Source organism: Ahaetulla prasina, chromosome 13 (assembly GCF_028640845.1).
Source record: "Ahaetulla prasina isolate Xishuangbanna chromosome 13, ASM2864084v1, whole genome shotgun sequence".
NCBI classification, from domain to species: Eukaryota; Metazoa; Chordata; class Lepidosauria; order Squamata; family Colubridae; genus Ahaetulla; species Ahaetulla prasina.
In genome coordinates this window covers 23,302,793-23,320,911 of record NC_080551.1, presented here as the reverse complement: position 1 = coordinate 23,320,911, position 18,119 = coordinate 23,302,793, and the positions used below count along the sequence as shown (strand labels likewise).

General features: G+C 47.6%; 1 protein-coding gene across 1 annotated transcript; it reads right to left on the bottom strand.

Annotated features, from left to right (window-relative positions):
* Positions 1–933: 933 nt before the first annotated feature.
* On the bottom strand, positions 934–17,791 carry ISL2 (ISL LIM homeobox 2). The gene is made up of 6 exons (XM_058156711.1): positions 17,734–17,791; positions 16,142–16,331; positions 14,482–14,756; positions 9,605–9,894; positions 4,706–4,873; positions 934–1,050 (listed from the first exon to the last, which is right to left on the bottom strand). The coding sequence occupies exons 1-6, from the start codon at positions 17,789–17,791 to the stop codon at positions 934–936; spliced, it is 1,098 nt and encodes a 365-aa protein (XP_058012694.1).
* Positions 17,792–18,119: the final 328 nt, after the last annotated feature.

The window sequence follows — 18,119 nt, the reverse complement described above, 5'->3', positions numbered from 1 at the left end:
CACCATCAAATTAAATGTTACAATTTGGCATCAACTGTCCAAAGAGACTGGAAAGCTGCAGTCAAGTTTTTCTTCCGAGCAATTAGGAAGGCCAAGAGGTAGAACACAAGGATCGGAACAATTTCTCATCTTGGTATTTGTTCTTTTATTATTCGGGTCAAATTCTCAATGTCACTGTTGCTGCGCGATAATAAATAACAATAACTTACTTTGGTCTGCAAAGGCTGAGAAAAAACCACACACCTTCCATCCATAAGATAATTTAACACTGGCAATGGGGAGGGAGGGGAGGGGTTTGATTTGGATCGGGGACACACACAAGTCCTGGTGGAATTTTTTCCAGCAATCATGCGGGCTCAGGAGGAGAGAAAGAGAGTGCGAAAGAAAAAAGAAAAAAATCCTCCTCTTTTGGGACCACCAAAGAAACGGAGTGGAAAAAAAGTTCCAGCTTTTTCCAGGGAAAATGGAAGCCACAAGAGAGGTTGGTGACGGGCATCCAGAACTGGCTGAGATGATGAAGGCAAAGGATGCCTGGGTGCCTCTACACCGTTTCCATGTTGAGCTGATTCCTTCCATTGAGGAAAAAAAAACCAAGAAAATGGAAAAAGCCATTTTTTAAAACGACAAGAATGGGATCTGAATCTCCTTCGATCAGAATCTCCTTCGAGTAAAATCCAGAAGTATTTGAAGGAGGAGGGAACCAGAATTCCTGGGAAGTTTAACTCCTTTTCCCTCTCCCTGTTTGGCAAAGTCAGAGGAACCCTGGAAGACTTCCAGCTATCGACGGACAAAAGTCGAGATGGAGCCGGGTTTTTAAATAAAAGAGAATAATTTAACACGTCGTGTTGGCTTAGCGCTCAAGTTCTCATGCAGGAAGCAAAAAAAAGCATGCGGAACAGTTCTTGAGGGGTCAGGCGTTCCGAAAGACCCCCTTCACGTTTCCACTGGACTAGGAACCATGCTGTTGGGGGTATCTGGGAGCTGGGACGATAAAGAGGTGACGTCGCTGCCCGAGGAGTTCCCTAAGGAGCCGGATTCAGAAATGGAGAGCTGTGGAGGAATGTCCAAAAAAAAAAAAGGAACAAGATTGGGAGAGAGAAGTTAGAAAAATGAGATAAAACAATCTCAATGGGTAAAAACCAGGGTAGAAGAGACTCTATTTTAGTACAGGTCATCCTTGTCTTACAATCATCCGTTAAAGTAACTGTTTGAAGTTAAAGTGGCATTAAAAAAAAAGACCAGTCCTCGCACTTACAACTATGGCAGTGTAGGGGTGGGCTGCTGGGAGTTCGCAGGGGTTTGTGAGAACCTCTAGCTAAGATTCTGTGCAGTTCGGAGAACCCCCCAAATCCCACTCCTGGCCGGCCCCTGCCCACTCCTCCCCTCCCTCCCCTCCCAGGAGTCCCCACACAGCCTGTAAGTGCAAGGCATGCCCTGAAGATCAGAGAGGGTGAAAAATGGGCCTACCAGAAGTTTGGGAAGGCCAGAAATGGGCCCATTTCCCGCCTCCAGAGGCCCTCCAGAGCCTGGGGAGGCCCTTTTTGCACTTCCGAAGGCTCAAGAAAAGCCTCCGGAACCCGGGGAGGGCAGAAATGCCCCTCCCTCGCTGTGGTGCAGGAGGCTGACTAGGTCACACCCACCATGCCCACGCCCACCCAGCAACCGGGCAAAGAACCCCTTGCTAACATTTTTGAAGCCCACCCCTGTGGCAGCGTTGCTATGGTCACATGATCAAAATTCAGGGGCTTGTATTTTTTTTTGAAGGTCTGGCTGGGGAATTCCGGGAGCTGGAAATCCACCTTTGCATCCCTATTCTGGCGACTTATTTTCTTTCCCATCTTGACAAAGCTGTTTATGGCTGGAATCACCCCATAGGAAGATTAATCCATAGGAAGATTCCTTAAAACTAGGTAAATTACCCCCAATTAGGTAAATGTGGTTTTTCTTCGGGTGACAACGCACAAACCCATGACCCAGCCCAACAGAGGCACTTAAGCTGACTTAAAAGATGGCCCCATGAACTAAAATATATTTAAACTATACAGCCAAAAGACAAGCAGAGGTAGATGCAAGCATTTCGTATTGACTCTTCAGTACCTACATTACAATAACACGGTTAAAATCGGCCTCAAATATAAGATCTATTAGATCTATTTTAACCGTGTTATTGTAATGTAGGTACTGAAGAGTCAATATGAAATGCTTGCATTACCTCTGTTCCAGGGGTGAAATCTACTTACCTTCCCTACTGTTTCGGAAGTACGTGCGTGTCACATGCAACTTTGGACTCTCTGCGCATGTGCAGAGGATAAAAAACAGGTTACTTCCTGGTTAAAACCAGGGAGTAACGACGTCCAGGTGGGTGAGCAGAGCCTTGTGCTGCTGCCGCTACTGGCTCTCCAATCCACCACCCGCCGCTACCGATTCTTCCGAACCGGTGTGAACCAGTAGCATCTCACCACTGCTTTGTTTGTCTTTCAACTGTATTGTTTAAATTATTAAAGGGGACTGTTTTAAAATATATTTAACAGTCTCCCAAAGTATTCCTATTAAGAGGAAAACCAATGAAATTATCAACCGTGATATGTTGAAACAACCTAAAGATTGTTCAGGGATCTGGCTTTCATAAATTCCCTTTCTAGTTCTCAGGTTACGACCGTTCCTTGAGCGACTGTTCAAAGTTACGACAGTGCTGAAGGAAGAGAGCTACGATCGGGTCCCAAAACTTCGATAAGACTTTCTGATAAGCGGTTTTGCTTAATAAAGGGAGGGAAAATGGGAAGGCATTTTCTGAGGCTGAGTCTAAGCATGGCCGCACCTGAAATTCAGCAACTTGGGAGAGAAGAGCCATCTTCGGGGGCAGGGAAAGTGATTTGCAATATTTTAGAGATAAATACCCCCAAAGCAGGGGTGAAATACTCCCGGTTCGGACCGGATCGCCTGATCCAGTAGCGATGGCGGCAGGTGGTTTGGAGAACCGGTAGCAAAAATCCCTGCCCCCACCCCCCATGCCCAGCTGAGCCGAAAAAATGCTTTTAAAAATTAAAAAAAGCCTCTGATAATCGCGTGGCTCAGCCAGGATCGTCAGAGGAGCCTTTTAAAAGCATTTTTTTACCACTTCTTCGGCCGGAGAGGTTGTAGAAAAAAAATGCTTTTAAAAGTAAAAAAAACACCACCTGTTGGCCACGCCCACCCAGTCACATTACCCCCACCACCACCAAGCCACGCCCACAGAACTGGTAGTAACAAATTTTACATTTCACCCCTGCCCCAAAGGTCTATGCACGGCAGGATACAGCGGCTTTTTAAGCTTCGGCAACCGGCTCAAGAGATTTCTAGTAGACCCACAGCGAGATGGGCAGCAAATATGTTTAATAAATAAATAAATTTTGCCCCTACTCCACCCCAAGCAAAAGAATAGAAAGCCATCCCCATCTTCCTGGCATTGAAGCTGACTAGATTTTTGCAGCCAGTTCAGATTTCAATTCTGGCAGCTGGACCGAAGCTGCATCCAAACCCACATGCTTGGCCCCCTTAAAGGATTAATCCATCTTCTGAGTTCGCCCAAGACACCAAATCGTAACTTATCACTTCGTGCAAAATCTATCCGGGAGGGTCTCTCGCACACACCTATGCCAAAGTCCACACTGGAAGCCAAAAGCCACCTTCGCATGATCTGGGAAACGAACTACAGAGGTGGAGACCCAGAGGTACAGGTTAAGCTAAGCCGGCTGTGTGGCCTAGTGGTGGGAACCTGTTTCTCTTTGGCCTAACGAGTTCCAAATTCTGCTCCCTGAAACGAATGCTAGTCTTTGCCAAAGGGAAACCTGGCCCTGTTCTCAGTCTTTAACAAAATCTTGCATTTCTTGCGTACATGTATTGCAATTCTTAAAAATGTCAGGGGCCAAACATTCCTATTTCAGGGCTCTTTGGCCCCCAAAGAGGGGCTATTATTTTTCAAGGCCACCCCAAAGGGTTCCTGGTTGCCCCATTCCCTGCAATTTAGGAGGATCTATTCCTGTTGGGGAGACACCTGCCACGCACCAGGGGCCTTCGATGCACCTTTTGCAAGAGGGCACAGGTGTGCCATTGCACCATCACCATCCATCCAGGGCCCTTTTCTCCAACCTCACACATACCAATACCAAGTTATTAAAAATAAATTATTATTATTATTTGCACCATCAGCTCCAATTAGAGGCTGGGTTTGTTTTTTTTTTAATTTCTTTCTCTGTCTTTCTCATCCACGCCCACACCCAAAGCCTCCCTCTCTCTCTCTCTCTCTCTCTCTCTCTCTCTCTTCTTACGCAGCCAATCTTTGAACAAATATTTTGCAGTCAAGATCATTTCACAAGCAAAATATGACACCTTTTATCTTCCCAAACACAATGCGGGAGGAGGGGAATGTCCTTCCCAGGGCTGGGCTCCACATTTCAAATGCACAGCCTTGGGATTCTCTTTGGTGGGGTGGGGGGAGAGAAGAGGAGAGAGACAGAAGTGATGGAGGGAAGGGCAGAATCCTTCCATATATTCTCCACTTTTCTTAAGGCAGAATCCAGGGAAGTGACTGTTGCTGCCAGAGGTAGGGGAACCAGCCCTAGGGATGAGTGGGGTGATTAAGGTGGCAATGCAACAAAAGGCAACTTTCCCCTCCACTGCCCCACTCCCTGCCCTCCAGTTATGGGGCGGATTCTCAGTCGCTTACCAGTTGCTGGAAGGCGGGCTGATCCAAGTCGCTCTGCAGAGCAAAATTGCTGAGAGCTTTCCAGGGCGGCTGGTACGTCTGCACCTCTACCGCGCTCCCTTGCACGGCGCTGTCGTGGCGGATGGGGCTGCCAGCAACCAAAGGGGTGCCTGTTAAGCCCTGCAAGCTCTTGGAGGGAGACCGGAAGGGAGAAAGTTGGAGAAGAAAAGGTCAGCTAGAATGCAGCCGAATCTGCTCAGTTTCGAAGACGATCCCACATCCTCTGCAATTTGTTTTCAGGTTTAATTTGGCCCCTCTAGATCAGGGGTCTCCAACCTCCCTTCAACTCTGGGAGTTGAAATCCACAAGTCTTAAAGGGACCAAGGTTGGAGACCCCTGATCTAGATGGCATATTGGGGGGCATGGAGGATGTCTTTTGGGATCTCTTGCCCCAAACTAGAAATTAAACCAGCTTTCTCCTCACTATCACCTAAACTCAACACCTCACCTGCGGAATCAATGACGGATGTCCCACCATAGCTGCAGAGAATGGGAACATGTCGTATCAGAAAGGGGAAATGTTTAAAAATCACCTTTGGCCACATATTGCAATCCACATCTGTGAAGGCTACCTATGGGGTTGGGGAGGGCAGGGATAACTGGCAAATTAGTACTGAGAACTCTTGACGCGATCAGGGGTCTGCTTTCTGGCAGCCCTGAGTATGTAGAAGTGATCGCCCAATGAAGGAGATTATTCTTATTACTCTTATTATTAATGCCCTTGATTAGAAAAAGAAGCAAAAAGAGAGAGATTTTCTTCTGATGAACTCTCCAGTTCTTTATGTGTGCAAAAATACATAAAAGTGGTGAACAGACACATCCCTATGGAGAAAGAATCATCTGATTGTTTTTAATTAGTTTGGGGATCTGGAAAATTATTTGAGGGGTAGAATTAAAAAAAAAACCCTCACATACTGAATAAGCTAAATGCCAATATCTGTCTGTATGTCATCTATCTATCTATCTATCCATCCATTTATCTATCCGTCTATCTCTAACTATATCCATCCCTAGCTAGCTAGCTAGCTATCATCTAGCTATCTATCATCTAGCTATCTATCATTTATGATATCTCTCTCTCTCATCTCTCTGTCTCCTCTCTCTCACTATATCTCTCTCACTATATCTCTCTCCGTTTATCTCTGTAACTCTATCTCTATATTTCTCTCTCTCATCTCTCTCTCTCTCATCTATGTCTGTCTGTCTGTCTACCTATCTATCTATCTATCTATCTATCTATCTATCCATCCATTTATCTATCCGTCTATCTCTAACTATATCCATCCCTAGCTAGCTAGCTAGCTAGCTATCATCTAGCTATCTATCATCTAGCTATCATCTAGCTATCTATCATTTATGATATATCTCTCTCTCATCTCTCTGTCTCCTCTCTCTTACTATATCTCTCTCCGTTTATCTCTCTAACTCTATCTCTATATTTCTCTCTCTCATCTCTCTCTCTCTCATCTATGTCTGTCTGTCTGTCTACCTATCTATCTATCTATGATTTCTCTCTCTCTTTTTATCTCTCTCTATATATTTTCTCTCTCTCTCTCTCATCTCTCTCTCTCTTCTATCTATCTATCTATCTATCTATCTATCTATCTATCTATCTATCTATCTATCCATTTATCTTCCATCTTTCCTTCCTTACAAAACTGGAGCTCCTCTCAGTATCATTTCCAAACAGGAGGAACTAAAAAAACTAAATATGCCAAAACTAAAAGCCAGATACCGCCCCCCACACACACAAAGAAAGGGGGGGCAGTGCTCTGACTGTGCAAGTCACCATCTTGCCTTTTCTGACTCCTTCTGGGAAGGGTTGGAATTAATTTTTAAGATGCCGGAAGATTTTCCCTTCCCCACCCCCTCCCACCTTGCTATCAGCCAGCTGCTCCACTCCATCAGCCATCAATGGGAGGGAGTACCTCCAATCCTTTGATTTACGGAATCAATCAAAGTAATTTGATTCTGATAAATGAGGAAGAGAAGACGCCCCCCCTCCCACCATGAGCCCATCCCACCTATTTTCCCCCCCTTCTGCTCTCCATTTCTCATCCAGGGAAATATAATATTCTGCCTTTTTTCATATTTTCTAAAATATTTCATTCTTCTAGGAGAGGGGTGGGTGCTAACTTCCTACACCCCCCAATCCCTTTTTCCCTCCCCATCTGGTGCACCCATGATGGGCTTCAGCAAAGCAGCTCAGAACATCTGGAAGGCAGCCTGAGATGTCTTCTGCAGAATTTACAGCAGAGATCAAATAACTTTTAGCAGAAGGGAACACTATGGAAAAACAGCAAACAAAACCACAGCTCAACTATCCTTATTTTTTGGGAAGCCTTTTTAAAAAAACAACCACCACCGACCATTAAAATTCGGCTTGCTTTAAAAACAGTCCCCAAAATCAGGCTTATTTGAAACAATCCTTTTACTTTTCGGTAGATGAAATAAATATAAAGAAGATATCGTGGCTGCTTTTGTGGGGGGGGAACGTTTTTTTAAAATAAGTTCAATGAATCATTACGGCTGTTATTGTTGTTATTCTTATTGCCATCATTATTATTCCTGCCTTTCCCTGCAGACAGATTGACTCACGCAGAGATCTCCTACATGAGACACTATTGATCTTGAGCCCGGGGGGAAAAAATCAATATTGCTTAAATATCACCTGGCGGACAGCCGCAAATAAAAATAGATACTATTGCTGTGCTTAAGAGCCTAATGGTGGAGAACTCTTTGTGGTGCAGTGCTAGATATGTGCGACTAGGGCTTAGGCCCCAAAGAGGAGCTACACCTACTTTAGGCACTGAGTAGATTTGCACCTTGAGCAGAAGGTTTGCTAGGTCTCTGCACAAAGTCAGTTGCATTGGAGTCGATGGGGCAACGTAGGGCTACCATATCTGGTCTGCGAAAGGTCTTAGAGCTTGTAATCCTGACGTGGTACCCTCAAATCTATGGGTCCTTACTCCAAATTGGTGGGACTAGTTGATGACACCCCCGCCCCCAGAATTGAGATCCAAAGAAGCCCTGATCCTGAGAATTTTCCCTCCCCAGTCCTAGTCAGTAAAACTCTGTTCGGAAAAATGGCCTTTGCTCTAATTTATTTCTTTGTTTATTAGATTTTGAGCCCACCTCTGTTATTTTTATAAATAACTAGACAGGAGATATGTCCTTCCTCCTTCCTCTTATTCCACCTTGTAGAATTTGGAGAGCCCAACCCCTCTTCCAAACTCCCAAAACTTCTCCCAAACCCAAGAACCCATCAAACTGCCCAAGGAGTTGATGATCCAATTCTACAGAGGAATTATTGAGTGTGTCATCTGCACCTCTATAACTGCCTGGTTTGGTTCTACAACCCAACAAGACAGACACAGATTTCAGAGGATCATTAGAACTGCAGAAAAAATAATTGCTACCAATCTGCCTTCCATGGAGGACCTGTATACTGCAGGAGTCAAAAAGAGGACTGTGAAAATATCTACAGACCCCTCACATCCTGGACATAAACTGTTTCAACTCCTACCCTCAAAACGATGCTATAGAGCATTACACACCAGAACAACTAGACACAAGAACAGTTTTTTCCCGAACGCCATCACTCTGCTCAACAAGTAATTCCCTCAACACTGTCAAACTATTCACTAAGTTTGCACTACTATTAATCTTCTCATCATTCCCATCACCCATCTCCTTCCACTTATGATGGTATGACTTTGTTGCTTGTATCATGATTTATATTGATATTGTTTCCTGATTGCTTATTTGTATCCTATGACTATCATTAAGTGTTGTACCTTAGAATTGTTGATGAAGGTATCTTTTATTTTATGTACTCCAAGAGCATATGCACCAAGACAAATTCCTTGTGTGTCCAATCACACTTGGCCAAGAAAAAATTCTATTCTATTCTATTCTATTCTATTCTATTCTATTCTATTCTATTCTATTCTATTCTATTCTATTCTATTCTATCTAGTCTAGTCTAGTCTAGTCTAGTCTAGTCTCTGGCCCTTGCTTGCCTTACTCTCTTGAAGACCCAACAAATCCATTCTCCTGCACTGAAACCTGAGCTCCATTCAACCTCTATTGAGACTGAAGCTCTCTCTGCTGGGGAAGGGGGAATTGGGTGGAGGCTATGCCCCCCTGGATGGCTCAAAAAATTACCCTTATTGGGGGAAAAAGGAGGGGCTATTTCCTAAACACCTTTAGCATCTCATGTAAATGCTGCCATTCCTCACTTTTTAGACTTTGCCTATGAAGGCAGGCAGCAGACGATGAGACAATGAATTTGGGGCTGAGCTTAATCTCCTCTCCCTTCATCAGTGGCAAAATATATGCTGATGCCAGAGGAACCTTCCTGCCACTTGAAATTCCCTTCATTGCCTCCCTAAAGCCCCCCACAAAAAAACTAGGACTCCGTAAAAGACTGGAAGGGGACAAGGCAAGAAAAGAGCTGCCTTGAAGGAGAGAGAGAGAGAGAGAACCGCAATTCCACCCTGCCAGAGTGTATGGGAATTGTAGTCCTGAGAGTCTGAGAGGGAGAACCTATTGGCATTATGGGGATTTTACTTCCAAGAGTTTGGGAGAGGGGAGCTGGCTGGCATTATGGGAATTGTAGTGCTGAGAGTCTGGGAGAGGGGAAGCCTCCAGCATTATGGGAAATGTAGTCCTGAGAGTCTGGCAAGGGGGATTCCACTGTAGCCACGAGAGTCTAAGTTGGAGGAACCCACCAGGTTCAGGGGGCTGGTTCGCTCCTGGGGTGTAGTACCTTCGCTCCCAGCGCAAGCGGGGAGACAAGAGAGTGGGAAAGGCTCTTTGGGCCGGCTCGGCTCGGCTCGGCTCGGCTGGTTCACTTACTGCCTTGTCGCTGTGCTGCTGCTGCTGCTGCTGCAGCTGTTTCATGAGGATGGACTTCTTCTTGTCTTTGCAGCGCTTGTTCTGGAACCAGACGCGGATCACGCGTGGGCTCAGCCCGGTCATCTCCACCAGCTGCTCCTTCATCAGCGCGTCCGGCCGCGGGTTGGCCGCGTAGCAGGTGCGCAGCGTGTGAAGCTGCTTCTCGTTCAGCACCGTCCGAACCCGCGTCGTCTTCTCCGCCTGCTTGTGCACGTGGGGACGCAGGGAGGGCTGCCGCCCGGGCACCGCGTCTGCGGAGAGAAGGAGCGGGGGGGAGGTCCAGGCCAGCGTGAAAACGAGGCCAGGAGGGAGAGCGAGGCGGACCCCTAGAAAGAGGGCCGCAAAAACATACCCACAGAGGGGAATTCCTCCCATCCCAGATTTTTTGGGGAACATTTTCTATCCTCCAGGATAGTAGCCCCCTCTTCCTCCGGAGGCGAAGGAGTCGGGAGGACTCCCCCTTCTTTCCCCAACGACAACCCTGCAAGGTAGGCCACCAGGTCCAAAGTCACGGAAGGCGTCTCTCCTACTGAAGACAGTTTGCATCCTGGTTCCCTCGACCTTAATCCCCAATCGCTTTGCGAACCTGAACAGAAGCCTAATCATAATTTAGTGGTCATTAAATACGCCCGACGTCGCCCAGTGTCGCTTGAGAGCGGCATATAAATCTAATAAATAATACAATAAAACCATTTTTATTTTGACCTTCGGAGGGTTTCTTAGTTTTGCTGGGCATACAGCAATGAAAGAGACAATTTTCCTGTCTCCATCTGGGCGAGGGTGGGTGGGGTGGGGCGGGCAGCAGCTTGTCCTAAAAACGGGGCGCAGAAAATAAGGGCCCATTTTATTCGAAATACGGAGGAGCGGCTGAGCAGCGCAAGCGATTCGGCAAAGCCCGGCAGAATGAACTGGGGAAGCCGTCGGAAAGCCGACGATTCGCCCTTGAGAACAGGACGGGAGAAACTTAAATTGCCTCCAGTTTAATTTAATTTAATTGCTTCCCCCAGAAAAGAAAAGAAAAAAGAAAGAAAAACCGAAACTCAGTCAATTCGAGGAATCTTGGTTGTTTTCACAACGGAATAAAATGCGTCTACAGTAAAAACGAAAGTAAGAGAAAGGAGAAAGGAAAAGTTTACTTTCTTCTTTTGAGACCTGCAGAATTGGGGGGGGACCCAATTATAAATCCCCCCCCCAAAAAAATAAACAAATCTTTCCCCAGCAGGGAAAACTGACCGGCGCTGTTCAACTTCTGAGATGCAAACGGATCTGGTCGCGTTCCCTGAAAAAAACCCGAGTCCAATCAGCCGTGTGAACGGAGCCACGGAGCTAAGCGGGGATCCTGGCATATTACCCGCCTCGGGATGGTCCCACGGCCCAGGTCGGACCCAAAAATGCAGGGTGGGGGAGGTTGAAAGGCCGCGTGGGAGCCCCCACGCAAAAAAAGCCATATTTCTTGGGACTAATTCTCCATCCCTATCTGGAAGACAGACCTAATGGGTTGTTTATGATGATTATAATTGCTGCTGCTATTATTATTATTATTATTATTATTATTATTATTATTATTATTATTATTATTATTATTATTATTATTATTTCCTTCTCTCAAAACAGATTCTGCCCTTGCCCATTTCAATCCTTCTGATATTTCATGTCATTATTTTATTTTATTTTTATTTTTTTAATTTGAATTTATATCCCGCCCTTCTCCGAAGACTCAGGGCGGCTTACACTGTGTTAAGCAATAGCCTTCATCCATTTGTATATTATATACAAAGTCAACTTTATTGCCCCCCAACAATCTGGGTCCTATTGCTAACTTCCATACATTTCCAACGCCTGATTTCAAACTCGGGAGCTACGGGAAGGCCCTGCGGAATCCAGAATGCCGTCTCTTCCCTTTCGGTCGGTTTTAAAATAATAAACGCCCAACTTATTTAAAATTTTAATCAATCAGCGGCCGGACTGCGAGGAGCGAATGCGAAAAGAACCAGCGAACGTCTCTTGAGCGTTTTGAAAGAAAACTGAAAAAGAGATTCCTGCTTAACTTTTTCTTTTTAAATCACCCGTAAAAATCGCAGCAGCCTCCAGCTGTGAGCGCGTCCATGTGTGTAACTATCACACGCGCGCAGACACCTTCTGGTCCACGAGGAAAGATTGGGGGCGCGATTTAAAAATTCCTCTTTTTCCGAACGAAAAGGAGGCGAATTCAAAGTCGGCCAACGCGACCTAATTAGACACGGAGGAGACCCCGGGTGTGTTCCTCCAATTCCTCTCATTTCCCCCCCCCCCCCGCTTAAGACCCCCACCTGGCTCTTTCCAAAGATCGTTTCTCAATACCCCTCGCAGGTTTCTCCCCCCCCCATAAATTGTCCCTCGACCCTTCGCGGGGCTGAATTAAGGCCGCGCGCGTTTAACACGGATTTGCAAGATGGCCCGCCGCGCCTGCACTCTGCAAACACGTTTTATATATATATATTTATATATATATATAGCCCACCCGGATTTCGGTTCGGGGGGGAAAAAAGCCGAGCTCGGTTGGGTTCGTTTTTAGCAGGTTTACCTGGCGGGAAGCTTCTCTAAATTGGGTGGGCTTCGTTGCGGGGAAAGAAGGCGGAGGGCTTCAAACGCACCCGCGGCCCTTCACTGATTGGGACCGCGGGGGAGCTTCCTCCCGAGTAAACCCTGCGAGGTTTTAGGCCTGCCGGGGTCACATTCACCAGGCGCCGAGGCCCTTAGATAGACGAACGGGGGAATCTATTCCCCGGGGAAACGGATCTTTGAGGCTAGGAGAAAGAGGAAAGATGGCGTTTCCTTCCCTTCTTTTTCCTTTCTTTTCCTTCCCTTTCCCTCCCCTCCCTTCTCTTTCCTTCCTTTCTTTTTCCTTTTCCTTTTCCTTTCCTTTCCCCCTTCCCTTGCTTTTCCTTTCCTTTTCTATCTTCCCCTTTCCGTTTTTTCCCGTTCCCCCTCCCTTCTTCTCCCTTCTCTTTCCTTCCCTTCTTTTTCCTTCCCTTTCCTTTTTTTCCTTTCCTTTCCTCTTTCCCTTCTTTTTCCTTTCCTTTTCTGTCTTTTCCTTTCCTTTTTCCCCTTCTCTTTCCTTTTTTTCCTTCTTCTCCCTTCTCCTTCCTTCCCTTCTTTTTCCTTTCCTTTCTTTTCCTTTCCTTTCCCCCCTTTCCCTTCCCTTCTTTTTCCGTCTTCTCTCTTCTTTTCCTTCCCTTCTTTTTCCTTCCCTTCCCTTTGCTTCACTTCACTTCCCTTCACTTCCTTTTTTCTTTCCCTCCCTCTTCCCTTCCTTCTCTCTTTTATTTTTTTTCCTCTTTCTCTCCCTTTCTTTTTTTCCCCTTTTTTTATTTTCCCCTTTCCTTCTTGCCTTCATCACCTCCAATCAATTTCAAGAGGCACGTTTGGCCCTCTCGGTTTCCAACATCATAAACGTGCTGGTGGGACTCGGAAGCCACGAGAAAGCAGCGAAAGGCAAACAGGTAAAGGTGTGTGCAGGTGAAAGGCGGCAATTGAACCACAGAACAAGCCCCACAGTACTATTTGGGCTGGTTTGGCGGAGGTAGATTTGGGCTTGGGGAAAGAGAAAATGTGCCAGAGCAGATTTAAACAGGATCCACACTAGTTTTATTTAGGATCGTCTTCTTAGTCAGCAGAGGGAGGGGTTCCTGGGGATCCCTCTCCACACCCGGAAGTTCCCAGAATTCTTTTGTTTGGAGGCAATCGGGAGATTTAAGTCCAAGAACGACATTCGAGGCTAAATCAGGGATCTACCAAACACCCCCTGGCCTGCCCCACAGTTACTTTGATATTGGGAGGATCTGCTTTCTATTAACTCATTAAGGGAGATATTGGGGTTCGTTACTGCACCTCCTTGTGAGTCTTCTCTGTTTACAACCCCCCTTTTTTTTTCTTTTACATTTTGACAACAGCATCTTGGAGGAGGGGGGAGGGGAGAATCAAGTTTGGGGAAAAGAGAGAGAGGGTGTCTAAGGGATTTCTCTGAGGTTGGAGTTTCAAGAATTAGGACTTTCTGACTAGCCATGAACGGGCAACGGGGCTTAGCCAGGCCTTCTGCTCGCTTCTGTCCCAGGGGCCAATCTTTCCCCCTTTCCTTGAACCCAGGGCCGGCATCTGGGTTAGGAATGGTGGGGAGTTAGTTAGGCAGCACAGCTGGAAGGTGCTCATGTGTAGGCTGCCCAAAACATGCCCGGGACCTGTAGGTTAAAATTAAAAAACAAACAAACACCTGGTTATTTCCTGTCTTCCTGCTAATCTTTGAAATAGCCACGTGGCCTTTTGCAACTTAGAGCACTTTAAAACTGCCCTAACCAACGAAAGCAGCCAAACTAGTTTTGATCCCCCAGAAACGGTGAAAGTCCTGTGAAAAAGACCCCCACCCCACCCCCAACAGAGTGAGTGGAGGAGGGGGACACAAAACCAGGTCCCCGGAGGAGATATGGAGTTGTGGATCCAGACAAGGGCTGGAGGGAGGATGAAGCAGAAAATGCAGAGAAAGGAAGGGAGAGGAATAAATATGTGGGTGTCAGGGGGAGAGAGAGAGAGAGAGAGAGGGAGGGAGGGAGGGAGGGAAAAGGTGAGAGAAGAGGGAAGGGAGGGAGGGAGGAAAGAAAGAAAGAAGGAATAAAGGGGAGAGAAAAGGGAAGGGAAGGAAGGAGGGAAGGAAGGAAGGAAGGAAGGAAGGAAGGAAGGAAGGAAGGAAGGAAGGAAGGAAGGAAGGAAGGAAGGAAGGAAGGAAGGAAGGAAGGACTGCTGCGAACTGAATGAGACTTGGGGAAGGGGCTGCCTTTGGATGGGCGGCCAGGCTGGAGGCTTACCTGGGAGCTGGAGGTGTCCCGGCCTGGCGCCCTGCAGGTGTCCGGGGCTGCGCGGGGGGCTCTCGGCTGAGCCGGCGCCGTCGAGCAGGAGGCTGTGGTCGGCGCGGCAGAGCAGCTCGTGGTCGCGCAGCGAGAACTCGTCCCCGGGCAGGAGCTGCCGGCTGCAGACTGAGCATCGGAAGCATTCCAGGTGGTAGACGTGGTCGCGGGCGCGCATGACCAGGTCGCTGCTGCTGAAGCCGCCCGCGCACTTGGCGCACTTGATGCCGAAGAGCCTGTGGAGCCAGCGGACGGAGGGCGGCGGTCAAGCAAGCGCTGCCAGGCCGGACAGCCGCGCCCAGCCCTGCCCTGCCCTGCCCTGCCCGTCCGCCCGTCCGCAGCGCAGCGGTTCCTTGGAAGCTCCTCGCGAGCCGAGACCGAACCCCCACCCCCCGAACCGCTAAGGGGCTCCAGGAACGAATATTTCGCTAGCGACAGCTAAACAAACGAGGAAATCAAGAATCCGCTCCCGGGGTCATTAACAGACAGTCCTTCCCGTTGTTGTTTTTATTATTAATAATAATAGAAATATTATTCCCATCCAAGCTCTTTTGGTTTACTTTTCGTCTGCGCAAGAATTGGAGCTGCCGCTGGCGGGATTTCGAGGCGAACCTGGGAGCGAAACGGGAGGACAGGGGCCGACTTTTGGCCAGGGGTGAAGAAACCAAGGGTCGGCCGAGCCTGCAGACGCCTTTCCTTTCGAAATAAACTCCCCAGAAATCAGTGGAGTTAATGTCCGAAGAAGTATACACCCTTAGGATTTGTGCACAGATGTGTCAGCGTGCAAGGATCCCCCCCTCTATAAGAAAGCAGGTGTGCGTTAAGTGTGTGGATCTGTGCGTATGCAAGGATTTTACAGACAGGCCTGTGGGTGTGTCAGGAACTTGTGCCCCCCCCACCCCCCGTTGTATAGAAGGCAAGTTGGTATACATGTGTGCACGCGTTTGTGCAAGGGTTCCCCAAATATTTTACAGAGAGGCATGTAGTGGAATGGGCGTGCAAAGATTTCTGCCCCCAACTTTATAAAAAGCATAGGTGCATACGTGTGTGTTTGTGTCGGTGCAAGAGAGGCGTGAGGGGAAGTGGGCGTGCAAAAGAGTTTGTGTCAATGTTAGAAAAGGCCACGCGTGGATGGGTGTCAAGGCAAGGGTTCCTCCCCCCCCTCCCTGAATTTCACAGTAAGGCCTCCAGGTGAGCAGTTGTCCATAGTCCGACCATCCTTGTGTGTGTGCGTGTTTGTCGGGGTGGGGGTGGGGGTGGAGGAGAGATGACAGATGGTTCCCTTCTCCTGGCAAGGCGTCTTGAACTTCCGGCCATCAGGGGTTTCCAAAACCCACGCGCCTCGCTCCACCTTCGGCGACCCGCCTTATAATTCCATCCCCCCCCCACCTTAAAAGAAAACTTCCACTAAACGCTGGGGGAGGAGGGAAGAGGGAGGCGAGACTCTTTCAGAGACACCCCCCCTCCACCAACCCCAAGAAGCCAGGCTAAGAGCCCCAAGCGGAGGGGGGGTCCACGCTCGCCCGCGCAAAGCTCCCAGGAGAAGCTTAAAAATAAAGGGGGGTCCCCCATTCCCCCCCCGCTTAGAAAGGAATTGAGGAGGGTGGGGGGGCTCTTCTACCTGATGTAATCTCTTTTACAGTAAGTTTTGCCATCGCGCACGAAGCAAGTACACGTCTCGTCCAGGTACTGGCTACAATCCGCGCACTTCAGACACGCCGCGTGCCACTCCAGGTCCGGCGAGACCTTGAGGATGTACTGGTCGTGGATTTCGCTCCCGCAGCCCACGCACGTGGCGATCCCGGGTTTCTCTGCCGGGTGGGGGGGGAGGGGAGGGGAGGGGAAGAAGGGAAAAGCGGCAAAAAGACACTCAGGAAAACTTCGCAACGGGTTGGGCCGAAGGAGCGCACCACGCCCCCCCCCCCGCCGGCCGAACGAAAAGGAACCGAGCCCCAAAGCCCCTCCGAAGGCCTGGATGGCAGGACAGCCCGAAGGGGTCGCCGAGACCCCCCCCCCCAAAAAAAAAGGGAAAACAGAGGAAGGAAAGAGCAGCGGGGGAGAAAAATTTCGGCCCGGCCGTTTCGGCAGTCGTTTTTCCATCGACCCATTTCCCAGATGGGTTGAAAATGATTTTATGGATGAAAAGATGCAGAAGAGAAAAAAGAAAGTATGGACTTTCTTCATCATCATCATCATCTTTTCCTTCGACACTTTCTGGCGAGGTGCTCAATTATTCCGGGCAATAAAGCCAAATTAACAACATTAAAAGGGAAATATAAAGATGAAGAAAAGCCCTTTTCTGCAACGCACAAGCGTTTGCAACTCACTCTAAATTAACTTCCCCATTAGCAGGAAAATAATAACAACAACAGTGATACATTTTTAAATGTTCAGTTGGAGTTTCATGTTTAATAAATAAAAGGATAAAATAATAAAATAATATTATTATTATTAATAATTATTATTAATAATAATAATAACCAAGACAGTACTTGGTTGATACCTAGGACGCTGGCAGCAATCTGTATCAACCATTAGCACCATCGATGGTATTTGTGATGCATTTTTCAGTGTTCAGTTGACTGAGTTTCATGTTTAATGAATAAAGTATAATAATAATTGGAGGAAGAAATCAGGGGTTGTACCAACAGTAATAGAAGCTCTTGGAGCAATACCCAAAAGGCTGCTTAGATACAGGGAAATGTTTGAATTTAGCAGATCCTGAATATTCTGACTTTGCAAAAAAAAAACACAGCGTACTCGGAATTACCTATATATCCTCAAACGTTACCTTAACAGGTCCTTGGTTAGGACTTGAACTGTTAAGTTTTTACCAGTCCCAGACTCTGAATCGAATTGAAGGTGAAATCTTAAATAATCATCATCTGTAACACCATCCAACGTCCACATCTGCCTATCCCAGGTCCTTGGAAAAGGACTCGCTAGCTAAACAAAAATGCCAAATCCAGGCTAAACATCTGGCCGATTGTGCGACGAACCATAATAATCGTATTAATAAATCTTATTTTTGCACCTCCTTTCCCCCCTCCCTCTCCTCACCCTTTTTCCAAGCGGTCCATCCAAAGCAACCCCCTTCTTTTCCAGAGGCATCCTTGCGCGCCCCCTCTTCCAAGTGCGCCCCAAATCTTCCCAGCGCGGGGTCTGAGCGGAGATGGGGGGGGGAGGGGAAATTTTCAAAAAAGAGCGACTTACTTTTGGTGTGATCCCCCATCGCACCTCCAAAAGGGGAAGGAAAAATAATATCCACCATGCAGAAGGAGATGCTGGGAAACGTTGTGATGCAGAAAGAAAAAAAGAAGGGGAGGGGGAAAAAAAGGAGGAATAAAAATAAAGTAATAATAATAATAATAATAATAATAATAAAAGGGGAGGGGGGCGTCTCCGGCCGCTGCCCTGCTCCAGCCTAAACTCCTGCAGCCCGGCCGGAGAGCAGAGAGAGTGTCCCATACGCAGCATGACGTCAGCACGGCGCGGACCACCCACTCAGCCCCCCGAAAGGGGGAGGACCAGGAGGAAGGGTGACGTCACAGAGGGATGCTCCGGCAGCCCTCGAAAGCGATTGGCCGAGGCGGAGGCGG

What these genes read in the sequence shown, in the direction of transcription:
- ISL2 (XM_058156711.1), bottom strand. Translation starts at nt 17,791, where the DNA reads ATGGTGGATATTATTTTTCCTTCCCCTTTTGGAGGTGCGATGGGGGAT. An exon ending in TGTAAAAGAGATTACATCAG is followed by an intron (nt 14,757 to 16,141) that starts GTAGAAGAGCCC and finishes CTGGCTCCACAG; the next exon opens with GCTCTTCGGCATCAAGTGCG. An exon ending in AGCAGCACAGCGACAAGGCA is followed by an intron (nt 4,874 to 9,604) that starts GTAAGTGAACCA and finishes TCTCCCTCCAAG; the next exon opens with AGCTTGCAGGGCTTAACAGG.